General features: G+C 42.1%; 1 protein-coding gene across 2 annotated transcripts in view; it reads right to left on the bottom strand.

The window, feature by feature from the left end:
- Positions 1-15,874, bottom strand: part of LOC132887708 (AFG3-like protein 1) — a 62,803-nt gene that overhangs the window by 26,249 nt on the left and 20,680 nt on the right. For both annotated transcript variants that reach the window (XM_060923239.1, XM_060923238.1), the window contains 5 exons: positions 15,789-15,863; positions 8,068-8,192; positions 3,489-3,759; positions 2,991-3,128; positions 356-509 (listed from right to left, as the gene is read on the bottom strand). In XM_060923239.1, the coding sequence (XP_060779222.1) occupies positions 356-509; positions 2,991-3,128; positions 3,489-3,759; positions 8,068-8,192; positions 15,789-15,863 (763 nt within the window). The remainder of the gene's footprint in view (positions 1-355; positions 510-2,990; positions 3,129-3,488; positions 3,760-8,067; positions 8,193-15,788; positions 15,864-15,874) is intronic.

The following is a 15,874-nucleotide window of genomic DNA, read 5'->3' on the forward strand; positions in this document are numbered from 1 at the left end:
GAATGTACAAAATCAAATGGAGCACTTGGCAATATCGTTTCCAAAATGTCACTCGCTCAATATCAGTTTCTTGTTTATAGAACTGCTGTATAAAAAGTGATATATCACACTCGAGGTCGTGCTGCTGGACTGAATATCAGCACAGCTGTGATTAGCTTGACCTCGAGTGTGATATTACTTGAATAGCTGAAATGAAGAAACAGGACAGTTCGAACTCGAAGTGAAGAAGGGATCCGTGGAGAGAAGATGAAGAGAAACAGGCACGTCAACGTTGCTGTTCGTATTACAGTTTACCTCACGGCCAGCAGAGGGCACTAAACTACTAACTGCTACTTTAAAATCAGTTCAAACGCACCATCCATTTCCACCAGCAGCTGGTTAAGCGTGTTCTCTTGCTCACTCTGGCCACCAAAGTGTCCTTGACCCCTCCTCCTGCCCATTGCATCGATTTCATCAATAAAGAGAATACAGGGGGCGTGTTTTCTGGCCACAGCAAATGTGTCCCTCACCTATAGCATAAAAAAAGACAAGACGACATATCAGCGAAGGAGAGTCTTGCAGATAACTCCATATCCAAAAACAGTTTAAGACTATCAAGATGTTTCCATTGTGTAAAAACAAACAAATAAATATTGGCACCCTTAGCCTGACACCTTATTTAGGACCGCCAAGACATAATACCAGTAAGTATTTTGCCACTTCATATAATCAGCACTATAGCACAAAGAATTCTTCACTCTGATTAGTCAGACAACGTTGATAGATTTTCTATAAGAGCAGCTCAGAAAGTAGTTCCAGCTAGGAGACAAATCACAGGTGTGTATATATATATATACACACACACACACACACACACAGGGGGCTGCAAAAGTAGGAGCAGCAGGACGATTTCTACTTTCAGCTGGATGGGGCGCCGCCGCACTTCGCACTCGATGTGCGTGCGCTACTTGACAAAGAATTCCCCAACAGGTGGATTGGACGTCGGGGAGCCGTTGACTGGCCACCATGTTCGCCGGATCTCACCCCTGTGGACTTCTTTTTCTGGGGATGTGTAAAAGATAGGGTTTTCGCACGCAAGCCACGTTCTGTGACGCCGTGATTCAGTTCATACGGGAGGCTTGCCAGGAAATCGATGCTGATAAGGACTTTTGTGCCACAGTGTGTGTGCATGGGTGGTCACACTCGACTAGTGGCGTGTATGAATGCCGGGGGCAAACAGTTTGAACATTTGAGGGATTAATATGTTTATTACTGATGCGTTTGTATAAAATCAATAAAATAACGTTTTGTGCGAACGTTTTGTTTTTCATTACTGTATACCTACTTTTGCAGCCCCCTGTATTACACATACAACCGTATTTATATAAAAAGTCTTGGGCACCCTATTTTTTTTCCCCTTCCCCATACAAACTTTGCTATAGATTTCTATTTAATGACTTCTACATTGAGTCAGCACAAAAACATTTAAAAAAGTTCCAAATGTTCGTTTTTCAGCACAAAATTAAACGTTACGGGGGGGGGGGGGGGGGAAGGTGTTTGTAATATGTCCGAGCAGTACATTCAATAAGAAAGTACTTTTCAGATTTCATCTCATTATCTGTAGCCGCTTTATCCTGTTCTACAGGGTCGCAGGCAAGCTGGAGCCTATCCCAGCTGACTACGGGCGAAAGGCGGGGTACACCCTGGACAAGTCGCCAGGTCATCACAGGGCTGAAACATAGACACAGACAACCATTCACACTCACATTCACACCTACGGTCAATTTAGAGTCACCAGTTAACCTAACCTGCATGTCTTTGGACTGTGGGGGAAACCGGAGCACCCGGAGGAAACCCACGCGGACACGGGGAGAACATGCAAACCCCACACAGAAAGGCCCTCGCCGGCCCTGGGGCTCAAACCCGGACCTTCTTGCTGTGAGGTGACAGCGCTAACCACTACACCACCGTGCCGCCCTTACTGATTACTGTTTATTGTAATTTTTTTAAAACGTTGAAACCTTTCATTATTTTTTTTTTTAAAGCCACTTTTGGTCTACAGCATTTCTTTACACGTGCCTAAGACTTTTGCACAGAACTGCGTATTGATGGATTCATTTGCATATCATATGGTGACGTTTCCTTTACGGAAAGAGTCTCCAGTGCTGGTGGTTTCTAACAGTAACATTTTCTGGCATGGGAAAATCTCCAGGACAAAGATCTTTGCAGTTTCTCTGCAACGTGACAAGCTGCATTTTTTATTTAAATAACAGAGAGAGAGGAAATGCTGATGTAACAGCACATTAACAGGACCTGAGTGTTGTTTCATTAACATACCACAATGATAACTACAAATGGATTTAAAAAAAAAAAAAAAAAATTACCATGCATTATTCTTTAATCCTGTAGTATGAGAGAGAGAGAGAGAGAGAGAGAGAGAGAGAGAGAGAGAGAGAGAGAGAGAGAAGGGGAGAAAGAGAGAGAGAAGGGGAGAAAGAGAGAGAGAAGGGGAGAAAGAGAGAAAGAAGGGGAGAAAGAGAAAGAAGGGGAGAGAAAGAAGGGGAGAGAAAGAAGGGGAGAAAGAGAAAGAAGGGGAGAAAGAAAGAAAGAAAGAAAGAAAGAAAGAAAGAAAGAGGGAAAGAGGGAAAGAGAGAGAGAAAAAGAGAGAAAGAGAAAGAAGGGGAGAAAGAAAGAAAGAAAGAAAGAAAGAAAGAAAGAAAGAAAGAAAGAAAGAAAGAAAGAAAGAAAGAAAGAAAGAAAGAACCCACCACACTCTGGAGTGATGAGAGTAACTCTGCTTCACACCACACCAACTAGTTGTTTATTATTTTCCTATAACAGCATGCCCGTCATGTTCTGCTTGACTGTGGATCGCTCACAGCCTCACATAAAATCCTGAATCAAGTTGATAAAATAAACGAACCGGTTGCCACTAACGTCTTTGAACAGAACGATGAACTTTTAACATCCGATTTGTTCAGGAGTCGTTACCTAAGAAGTAAAAGACTCACCCGGGCTGCTCCTACACCCACGAACATCTCCTGAAACTCTGAGCCGTTGACTGTTATGAAGGGAACTCCAGCTTCACCAGCAGTCGCTTTGGCCAGCAGCGTCTTTCCTGTGCCGGGTGGACCTGATAACACTGCGCCCTGGAAGAACATCAACCACAGTTCTCAAAACTGGACTTAAATCCAGATCTGATCTATCCACTTTGTTTTTGACATCATCAGCCTGCAAGCATCTACAGATCTTTTCTCTTAACTTTCTGAACGTATATTACATTGTTGAAACGGAATTTCAAGCACTTCTGCACATCACATCACGAGTCTGCACTCCAGGAGCTTCGACTCGATGGGAAACAGATACATGTATTCGAACAAAGACAAAACAAGGCATAGTAATACGTAAATAGATTTTAAAAAAACATGATCCGAGAATGAAAGTCAAGACCGCTTCACATACCGATCACCTCAAGTACAAACATTTAAAAAAAAAAAAAATCATAATACCTTAGGGATTTTGGCACCGAGTTCCTGATACTGTTTGGGCTTCTTCAGGAAGTTGACAAACTCCAAAATCTCCAGCTTGGCCTCTTCACACCCAGCGACATCCTTCAGCCTGACATTCATGCCGTCTCTGACCATCTTAGCTTTCGACTCGGTCATCCGAAAGATATTGTTTTCTCTCCTGCGCTGCCATCCTCCAGACCTCCACTGCTTCGAGCGGAACACGAACAAACCAAGCAGTGCGACGAACGGGACTAAAATCACGAGGAACGACCTGAACGAGCAGCGTGGATGAAGAGAGATGTGTTAACTTTTTAAATAATAATATTAGCAAACTAACAGGCTCGAAAGGAAAAAGAAGTCTGTCAGGTTAACGATCATATAAACCAGGGGTCACCAAACTACGGCCCGCGGGCCAACTCCGGCCCGCCACCCCCCTTTGACCAGCCCCCCAGCCCCTCTGCCCCCCCACCACTTGAACCGGCCCTATGAGGCAATCCCCAAAAGTGGTCATGGCCTATTTTTTTTTTAATTGCTTTTTGACAAATAATAACATCTGCATCTTGTATTTTGTTGATTTTATCAATTAAAATTGATATTTAGTTATAAAATGAACTATTCATATTTTCCGAATTTTCATCATATGCTCGCGATCAAGCAGTGACAGGCAGCGCACGCGCAGAGAACGGTCAGTGTTCAGGACAGCAAAATGGCGAGCGGTCAGCGAAAAGCTGACAGAGAGTGCAGAGTTTTTAAAGAACAGTGAACCACCGATTATTTTTTCGTTCAGTGTAAGGACCGTGCAGTTTGTCTTGTATGTAAAGAAAGTGTGCCGGTTTTCAAAGAATATAACCTGCGTCATCACTACGAAACCCGCCACAAAGAGTATGCTAGTTTGCGAGGGAAAACAAGAGAAGACACGATTCGGAGGATGAAATGCGGACTGGCTGCACAACAGAATGTATTCCTTCACCAAACCCAGATCAACCAGGCTGCTGTCCGAGCTAGCTATAAGGCAGCTCACCTACTAGCTACCCATGGAAAGCCGTTTACTGATGGGGACTTTGTTAAAGTATGCATGCTTGCTGTGGCCGAGGAGGTGTGTCCCGACAAGAAGGATGCGCTCGACGCGGTGAGTCTCTCCGCACCTACTATGACCAGGCGAACCAAAGATTTGGGGGACAATGTGTATGACCAGCTGAATGAGAGAGCGTCAGAATTCGAGTTTTTTGCTTTGGCCATGGATGAGAGCAATGACGTGCAGGACACAGCACAACTGCTGTGATCTATTGATCTATTGCTCATATTATAATTTCACTGTTTTTTTTTTAAGTGTATTTATTTTATAGGCCTATTTATTTGACCTTTATTAAGTGCTGCACACAATTATTATTATTAATAATATCAACAGGCCTACCTACAATTTATAATTTTCCACTCACCTTTGCCAGTGTCAATCACCTCAACTAGGCAGATGTTTCTTACCTTGACAGCTTTGATGTTATTTTTATTAGAAAATAAATAAATGGAATATCAGTGGTATTTCAAATTAAAACAAAGTGTGAAGATCTCGATTACTACTTTTGCAAACCACTAGTAAAGATAAACAAATATGTGCCAGGAATTAAGTGTTGATCTAGTAGTGTTGATATAATAGTGGGGATATAGTAGCGTGGATGGCTGTGCCAGGCTAGTAATCTCTACTACACAATGAGGCCTGCTGGTGGTCTTACGCTACGTTCACACTGCAAGGCTTAATGCTCAATTCCGATTTTTTTGTGAAATCCGATTTTTTTGTGAGGTCATTCACATTAACAAATATATGCGACTTGTATGTGATCCTCAGTATGAACGAAAAGCGACCTAAGTGTTCCGCATGCGCATTGCAGGATACGACAACGTCACACGCAGTGAGCATGGCCAGTGTTTACAGAAGTAAAGCCGCCCGGTTGCGGTATGACCCATCCAATCTAGCTTGAATAGCTGCATCCCCCCAAATGGAAATCAGCTCCCTAACCTCTGCGTCCTTCCATTGAGAAGATTCAGAACCTTCACAGCCCGAAGCGTCCCTCGCATTGATGTCATGCGCAGGGGCGCAGATACGTTTTTTGAACTGGGGGGGACAAAGCTGCCAGCAAACCAACCCCAACCCCGATATGCCTGTCAAACTTGTTGTTAGTAACCATAGCAACCAAGCTCGAGCTCGCAACCTGTGCAGTCTGCGCAGCTCAACCAACCGAATATCAGTCTTTGTTTTATGTGAGTTGTTGCAACTATGTATACACTGCCATGCACCTCAATAAACCGAATGGTAATTAGTCTTTTGATTTTTCCGTGAGGTTTGCCTTATACAAAGAAAGACAGCATAGATGGTTTTTCCTCCCTATAAGTGGGGGGGGACTGAACGAGGTGAATTTAAATCTGGGTGGGACGAGTCCCACCCTCTATCTGCGCCCGTGATTATGCGCCATGTTGTTGTAACTTTTTTTGAGAGACCCGCCGCCTACTTCAGCGCAGAATAGTGACGTTTGTGGCTTGTTGATGACGTGTAAGCCGGATGAATGCGACCTGGCGGTTCAGACTGAAGTTGCATATGAAAAGAGCGGATAGGAATCGGAATTAGGACCACATATCCAAACGGCCTGGGTCGGATTTGAAAAAATCGGATCGGTGTCGTTCATATTGTCAATAAAAGATTGAATACAGGTCACATATGGGCGAAAAGATCGGATTTGAGTCACTTCAGCCTGCAGTGTGAACGTAGCCATATTTGTCTGGGTCATACAATTCTGTGTTATATAGCCGACCCAACCCCGGCCCCCCATCACAGTCAGGAACGACAGTGTGGCCCCCAGAGAAAAAAGTTTGGTGACCCCTGATATAAACAGTCACGTTGTGTTTGCTGCTTTACAACTGGCAATTCAGTTAAAATCTCCGACAGTTATACAAACGGACACAAAAGCTCTTCGGATGTGTACCGTACTGTCACTTGCGCGAACTTGCAACTGTGACCTACTGTATAACGAAGCTTAATTAAAACTTAAAATATTATGCAAAAAAAAAATTTTAAATATCTGAAATTATACCACATCATTGTTGAATTCTCAAATCTGATTAGTCAGAAGGTGTTGATTAATTTTCCAACACAGCACCTGATCGTAGCTCCAGTTGCAAATTACAAGTTTATAAATCAAACACGCCATCGTTTCCATAATAACTATTTACACATGGTCTTGAAGGGCTGAAACATTAACTATTATGGTGATTATCTTTTTTCCTTTTTGTCACAAGATGTTTAACATTTATGGAAGGAGTCTACAGTGTCGGTGTGATGTAATAGTCATGTATCTAATGGCAAGGAAAGTTAAGCTTTGCATTTTTTTGGTAACTTATTTCATAGACGCGTCGCAACATTGAATAACTATAAACAGATAAAAAATACACCCTGCCATTCAACTTTTATATATTAAAAAAAAAAAAAAAAAAAAAAAAAACTCTTTGGTATCCAGTAAGAAGAATAAAACACTTTAGGAAATGCTGTTATTGGAAAATAATCAACTTTGGACGAGTAAGAGTGGCACTGCTTCATTTCATGATGCATCGCACTACTACTGATCACTTTCCTATAACAGCATGCCATGAAGTGTTTTATTCATTAAGCCTAGGTCACAACCGGACGTACGATTTTTTGGCATTTCACAAATCGCTGCGTTTTTTTTGTTCGTGGAGAAAGACGCACATTGGCCGTAAAGGCCAATTTATGCTGACAACGCAGTCCTCGCAGATGAAATTGTGACCACCGCAGAAGCCTCGCAGACAGCGTCGCAGACAAGAGGGCTCTGATTGGTTCACTCTACATCTGCTGTACACGCACTCCCGCTTCCCTACTTTCCCGGTTTGGTTTGTTTTCACAACCGCCATTTTTAAAAACACGAGCGAAGATGGAGCAGCACGAAGAGCGGTTGATCGAGGAAGTGAGGAAGTATGTACATCTATACGACTCCAGTTCTAGTCATTATAAGTAACCGGAGGATAAACACTCCACTAACCACACCCACCAACTACTCCTAGCGATTTCGCAACTTTGCGCCCCCTTGCATTGTGGCGGTGAATAACATCGCGCACGCCTATTACTCCCCGCTCAACGATAAATTACAACTGTCTGCGAAAAGCTATCTGCGAAAGCCTCGTCGCAAGAGCATGCAGAGGCCCTTAGTTTGTCTTGCAACCTGAAAAAAACGTAAGCGCCCGTAGAGTTTGTTTGACATGACAAAGAACCTCTGCGGCCGGTCTACGGCCAGTCTACAGCTCGAAAATCAGCACGGCACACGTGCGCCCTCCATGCGTTTCACGCGTGCCCTCCGTGCATTTCTTGCACGTAGACCGGCCGTAGGAGCACGTACAGCCGGTTGTGACCGAGGCATTACATATGGAAGTGAAAAAAAGCATTGGGGGGAAAAAAAGAAAAAAAATTTCTATATTAAACATCATACCATGAACACAAGGATAAATGAACTCTGGTGAAGTAAGAGGAGATATCGATTGTCAAGCAGCGTTACTAATAAACTGGACAAAAACTCACCAATCTCTCTCAGTGCTGTACAGCACCGGTAGCTTGTGTGGAGCTTCCAAACCCAGCTCTTGTTCTGCTTGCTCCAAATTCCTCTCAAACGTGTCCACAGTGCCGATGTTAAACCAAACATAACGCTGTAGGATTTAAATTAAAAAAAAAAAAAATTATTATGAGTGATTCCACGCTTATGGGTACTGAAATGGGGACATGAACTTATTTTTAAAAATTCACCTAAAACCCATTTCTTTTTTTACCGTCCGGTCACAAAACATGTAATCTTTAATGAATGATATGTTAAAAGATAACTTTAATTTTCTGAGATGTAATAAAAACATATTTATATGCCAAAGTCAGAACGTAACAGAAGTGTTGTGGACATATATATTCTCAATTTTAACAATGTAGAATTACTTTTTGAAACATAGGAAGGTGATGTTTTAGCAAATATAATTAATAAACATGTGTAGTAGAATAAACATACACATTCTTTCAATAAGATTAACATGGTATATGGCGAGATTGTAATTAATTTGTAACAGACGCGAGATGGACAATCGTAACAGAAGTAATGTAACAGACATCATTTTGGAACTCATAGGCTTGACTTTGGCATATAAATATGTTTTTATTACATCTCAGAAAATTAAAGTTATCTTTTAACATATCATTCATTAAAGATTACATGTTTTGTGACCTGATGGTAAAAAAAGAAATGGTTTTAGGTGAATTTTTAAAAATAAGTTCATGTCCCCGTTTCAGTACCCATAAGCGTGGAATCACTCATATATATATATATATATATATATATATATATATATATATATATATATATATATTTTATACAGTATATGAATGATCAAGACTGGTCAATTAAAACTCATGAGCTTGAAAGTACGCAAAATGTGTGTGTGTCATGGCACAGTACCAGTCCAAAAAAAAAAAAAAAAAAAAGTTTGTACACCCCTACTTTACTCTTTCATGGGTTTTTCTGTAGCTTGTATTTTCTACATTGTAGAACACTGACGACATCAAAACTACAAAATAGTGTATGGAACATGTACAACCCCGATTCCAAAAAAGTTGGGACAAAGTACAAACTGTAAATAAAAACGGAATGCAATAATTTACAAATCTCAAAAACTGATATTGTATTCACAATAGAACATAGACAACATATCAAATGTCGAAAGTGAGACATTTTGAAATTTCATGCCAAATATTGGCTCATTTGAAATTTCATGACAGCAACACATCTCAAAAAAGTTGGGACAGGGGCAATAAGAGGCTGGAAAAGTTCAAGGTACAAAAAAGGAACAACTGGAGGACCAAACTGCAACTCATTAGGTCAACTGGCAATAGGTCATTAACATGACTGGGTATAAAAAGAGCATCTTGGAGTGGCAGCGGCTCTCAGAAGTAAAGATGGGAAGAGGATCACCAATCCCCCTAATTCTGCGCCGACAAATAGTGGAGCAATATCAGAAAGGAGTTCGACAGTGTAAAATTGCAAAGAGTTTGAACATATCATCATCTACAGTGCATATCATCATCAAAAGATTCAGAGAACCTGGAAGAATCTCTGTGCGTAAGGGTCAAGGCCGGAAAACCATACTGGGTGCCCGTGATCTTCGGGCCCTTAGACGGCACTGCATCACATACAGGCATGCTTCTGTATTGGAAAATCACAAAATGGGCTCAGGAATATTTCCAGAGAACATTATCTGTGAACACAATTCACCGTGCCATCCGCCGTTGCCAGCTAAAACTCTATAGTTCAAAGAAGAAGCCGTATCTAAACACGATCCAGAAGCGCAGACGTCTTCTCTGGGCCAAGGCTCATTTAAAATGGACTGTGGCAAAGTGGAAAACTGTTCTGTGGTCAGACGAATCAAAATGTGAAGTTCTTTATGGAAATCAGGGACGCCATGTCATTCGGACTAAAGAGGAGAAGGACGACCCAAGTTGTTATCAGCGCTCAGTTCAGAAGCCTGCATCTCTGATGGTATGGAGTTGCATTATTGCGTGTGGCATGGGCAGCTTACACATCTGGAAAGACACCATCAATGCTGAAAGGTATATCCAGGTTCTAGAGCAACATATGCTCCCATCCAGACGACGTCTCTTTCAGGGAAGACCTTGCATTTTCCAACATGACAATGCCAAACCACACACTGCATCAATTACAGCATCATGGCTGCGTAGAAGAAGGGTCCGGGTACTGAACTGGCCAGCCTGCAGTCCAGATCTTTCACCCATAGAAAACATTTGGCGCATCATAAAACGGAAGATACGACAAAAAAGACCTAAGACAGTTGAGCAACTAGAATCCTACATTAGACAAGAATGGGTTAACATTCCTATCCCTAAACTTGAGCAACTTGTCTCCTCAGTCCCCAGACGTTTACAGACTGTTGTAAAGAGAAAAGGGGATGTCTCACAGTGGGAAACATGGCCTTGTCCCAACTTTGAGATGTGTTGTCATGAAATTTAAAATCACCTAATTTTTCTCTTTAAATGATACATTTTCTCAGTTTAAACATTTGATATGTCATCTATGTTCTATTCTGAATAAAACATGGAATTTTGAAACTTCCACATCATTGCATTCAGTTTTTATTTACAATTTGTACTTTGTCCCAACTTTTTTGGAATCGGGGTTGTAGTAAACAAAACGGAAAAAAAAAAAAAAAGCGTTCAGCAAAAAATAACGAGCCCTATTCCACAACTGTAATAATCCGTAACATTATATGGACGTGAGTGTTTCACTGAGAAATACACCACTCGTATTTTTCATCCGAGCTCCATCCAGGATACAGAGAACCAAAACCAGGACATACATCTCTATACGGCACTTGTGAGGAAATTGATTGTTTTGATAAATTTGTGGACTTTGTTTGAGAATGGTGTCGATATAATATAAAAAATAAAAAAAACCTCACACATTGAATTGAAGATATTGAAGTGGAGCTTCTCGTGTTGAAAAACATCACAGATCCGAGTGACACATTTAAATTATACTAGCTGGCTTTTTTTTTCCTCTCCCTTCACGATATCCTTGACTTGCAAGTGACGTCAAAGCAAAACAGAAACCCGGACGTCGGCCATGTTGGTGGATATACAAATGCGGGGGTCAAGTGACATTCCGAACAAAACAATCACGTGTGCGCGACTCTGTTTTTTCGCTGCTTTAAGCGTTCTTTTAGCTCTGCCATATCTGGTTGTGGTCACAACAGTACTCGTGACCGTTCTGATTTTTTTTAGAATTCCGTCCGTGATTCGGAAAGAGGGCGAGGAAACTCTAAGGCTTAGTACGGAGAGGAGACGAGCACGGCTGAACACCACCACCAGCAGGGTTGATCTAACAGAGGCTAAAACCAAAAACAGCTCGTGTTCGCAGTGATCATTTTATCTCAGGTGAGATTTAAAAGACTGGGTGCCCAGTCAGAAAACAGGCTGTGTTTCGTCCAAGGTCGGACTTGATTCTTTGGCAGCCGAACCAGATGCTGTAGAACGCGATATCTGGGTATTTGATGGTTGGTAGAAGCATCTTATCTTCAGAAATACGGGTCAAAACCACACACATCCATCTTCTCTTTGTACCGAATCTTTGCTCGAGTGTTCAAATCGTGCTAATACTGAGAAAATTCAGCTTTCTTTACAGACACGCTTTCAGCAGCTGCCATCCGAGTTGCTTTGTATAGCCACCATCATGGCGGACGCTCATGACGTTAACATTTTGATCACGTGGTTGCAAGTCATCCATGTCAGATATATTCCATTCAGCTAGCATGGTACTGAACAAGTCAAAGACGAGTAGCTGAATGGAATATACCACAAAACAAAAAAAAAATCCAGCCAATTTTATTATTATAAATAATCCATACACATTCCTTTCGGGTGTTCAAGTTGTCTTTCTCTTTCAAAATTCCTTTTAACGAGGCAAACCTGGCGGCCATGTTTGTTTACAAATTATCACAATCACTCGTTAGCGTAGAAGTTTTACGTCATGTCGTCTTGACATCCATGCAATATCAAACCATATTCAACGCTCGTTCTCCATTGAGTAGAGCGACATGATACACGTACGATAAGCGATACGCTAACATTGCATGCTGTCAAACCAAATGAATGAAACCCGCTAGAAGGGAACACGTGTTTTTATTCCATCGAAAAAGGTCTCCTGTATGTATAATAATTGTTAATATTTTCCTACAGTCCCTGACAAAAGTCTTGTCGCTTATCCATTTTGTAGAAACAACAGCTTATAACCTGACTTTTAATTAATCTATTGGTTTTAGAAATGGCTCATATGAAAGCTAAAACCCTCCCAAATTATGTTTAATATACTAAAATAAATCTGCTTCACTGAAGAAAGCTTGATCGTTTAATGAACACAGAAAGGTCAGATTTTGGCAAGACAAAAGTTTTGTCGCCTACAGAGAGTAATGTGAAAATTGAACAAATAATTTACATCAAATGCAAAAATATGTTGCATAACATCAGTGAATTAAGTAGCGGTGCTGTGAGATCCATATTTAACATCTTGTATGACTTCCATGAGCTTGAAGGACTGCATCCATGCGGTTCGACAATCATTCATACAATTTATTGATGAAGTCATCAGGAATAGCAAAGAAAGCAGTCTTGCATGCCTCCCAGAGTTCAAGATTCTTTGGTTTCGTCTTCCATGCTTCCTCTTTCATTCTACCCCAGACATGCTCAATGATGTTCATGTCTGGTGACTGGGCTGGCCAGTCCTGGAGCACCTTGAGCTTCTTCGCCTTGAGGAACTTTGATGTAGAGATGGAAGTGTGCGATAGAGCACCATCCTGCTGCAAAATTTGACTCCTTTTATGGTTGGGAATGTAAGAGGTAGCTAATACTTCTTGATATTTTAGGCTATTGATCTTGCCTTCCACCCTGCAAATCTCTCGCACACCCCCATACCGGATGTAACCCCAGACCATGATTTTTCCGCCACCAAACTTGACTTTTCTGGGTGAATCTCGGATCCACGCGGGCTCCAGTAGGTCTCCTGCAATATTTGCGGCGGCTGTGATGTACAGTCCCTGACAAAAGTCTTGTCGCTTGGGTACAAGTTGACCTTAAGTGCCCCTCAAATACATGTCTAATCAATTTTTTTTTTTAAACAAGAAATGGCTAATTTCAATCCCAACAGCTTTTGAAATAATGTTTTGGTGCCAAACGAAACTGCTGAAAAGATCAAGGTGCTCCAGGACTGGCCAGCCCAGTCACCAGACATGAACATCATTGAGCATGTCTGGGGTAGAATGAAAGAGGAAGCATGGAAGACGAAACCAAAGAATCTTGAACTCTGGGAGGCATGCAAGACTGCTTTCTTTGCTATTCCTGATGACTTCATCAATAAATTGTATGAATGATTGTCGAACCGCATGGATGCAGTCCATCAAGCTCATGGAAGTCATACAAGATATTAAATACGGATCTCACAGCACCACTACTTAATTCACTGATGTTATGCACCATATTTTTGCATTTGAAGTAAATTATTTGTTCGATTTTCACATTACTCTCTGTAGGCGACAAAACTTTTGTCTTGCCAAAATCTGACCTTTGTGTGTTCATTAAACGATCAAGCTTTCTTCAGTGAAGCAAATTAATTTTAGTATATTAAAGGTCCCATGGCATGGTGGTTTGTTGATGCTTTAACCCTTTGGTGACTGACCCCTTGAAAATGGTTCCTCCAGGAACGATGAAATTTCAGTTGTCAAGACAACGGAAAAACTAAAATACAAAAACAGAAAGATACATCACAATGCTCTTGTGCACAAAACAAAATGCTCTTGTATTTTAGTTTTTCCATTGTCTTGACAACTGAAACGTTTAAAAACGTTTAATGGTTCCTGGAGGAACCATTTTCAAGGGGTCAGTCACCAAAGGGTTTAAACGGGCTCGTGGAGGCTTCCGGATGTTATATCCACAGCCTTTCTCGAAATGAACCCTCGGCACGTAAATATAGCCTCCTGGGAGAAAGCCCCATTTCAGCGCTTTTCCCAGTGCGTCGTTTTGCTAATGAGAAGCAGGAGGTGGGGAAGGGTAGAGGGTGGGGACGGGCCATGGGGGGAGGGGGAGGGGCTTGACCAAGCTGCGCACACACGTACCTCGCTGCTATCAGTGCCTGTAGCCACGCTGCTAAGACAAAACCCCGTTCTCCCTCGGACTCCTTTCGTAAACTCAACGTGACACAGAGAACAGAGAGTGAGTGTGTTCGGAGTGGTAGTTTACGAACGTATAATACCCTAGGCTTGAACACGCACTCCATAACCAAAGAGGATAGAAACAGCAACTACAGCAACATATCGCTTATCCAACAGAAGACATGCATTGCGGAGCAACAGTCAAACATAAGCTCATAAGTTACAGTCAATTTCCGCAGGGGTGATAGCGTTCCGGCGCCACGCCGGATTTCCGGCGTACCGTGGCTGGGGAAAAAAAAAAAAAAAAAATCTAGTTCGCCCATTGTCCTGTGTCATTCTGAGATGCGCAGATAGACAGTAAAGGGAATTCCGAATTCCCTTTACTGTCTATCTGCGCATCTCAGAATGACACAGGACAATGGGCGAACTAGATTTTTTTTTTCCCCAGCCACGGTACGCCGGAAATCCGGCGCGGCGCCGGAACGCTATCACCCCTGATTTCCAGACTAAACTCAGTTTAACAGAGCATGCTGCATGCTCTTTAGTTTTGTAGCACAGATTACCCAGCTAACTGCAGGAAGCGGTTAGCTGCACAGCTAATGTAGCCATTGCTAGGCTAACGCACCGATTTTAAAACACGGCAAAACGACCAGTTATACACTTACTTGCTCGGTGTTTGTTGCTGATGCGGCAGGGATGCTTGGTACGGACCCAGGCTTCAGTGACAGTTGATGTGCAAAACCTGCCCTGTACTGTCCCAAGTTGTGGAAACATTCCTCAGGAAAATGCTTCCGACAAACATACACCGTCTTAGGTAGACTCGACGGCGTATTATTGGAGTAAATAAAATTAAGCCACTGCGTCTTCAGGGGCTCTCCCGTCGGCAGTAAAAACAGACTCCTTTCTGTGTTGTCACATCCATGTACAGCGCAATTTCCATGTTTCGCTCGCTTAGGTGGTGCCATGTTGTTGTGTCCTCTATGGTCTCCTCACTACAACTGGGTGGGCAATCCATACAGTGGGTGGGAATCCAGAGGGGGGGGGCGTGGGGATCATCTCCCTTGCTGACGTAGTAAAGGGAAGAGCTTATCAACGCGCCGTTTTGACGCGCCATTCTCAAATGTTGGGCATAGTTTGGTTTACACATTATGACATTTCTAGCCACTGGGGTGACTTAAGAAGGTCAGAGGAACTCATTTTAACGTTAAAAAACCTCAGAAAGTGAAAATTTCATGCCATGGGACCTTTAAACATAATTTGGGAGGGTTTTAGCTTTCATATGAGCCATTTCTAAAACCAGTGGATTAATTTTAAAAGTCAGGTTATAAGCTGTTGTTTCTACAAAATGGAAAAGCGACAAGACTTTTGTCAGGGACTGTATAACATCACGTCCTGGTGCGTCAGCTTCACCGTGTCTTAAGGGTATACAAACTTCTGAAAGTTGCTTAAAACGTGTGCGCATCAATACACTCAAAGTACATTAGTGATTTATTCCCATATAAAAAAAAGGCAGAGATACAGTAAATCACTGCTGAACGATGAATGACTCACCACATCTGATGTGCTGACGTCAGGAACAGGAAGAACTCGGACATACTGCTTATTAACCACTTCCAGCCTCTTGACCTGCACAAACA

Source organism: Neoarius graeffei, chromosome 6 (assembly GCF_027579695.1).
Source record: "Neoarius graeffei isolate fNeoGra1 chromosome 6, fNeoGra1.pri, whole genome shotgun sequence".
Classification (NCBI taxonomy): Eukaryota; Metazoa; Chordata; class Actinopteri; order Siluriformes; family Ariidae; genus Neoarius; species Neoarius graeffei.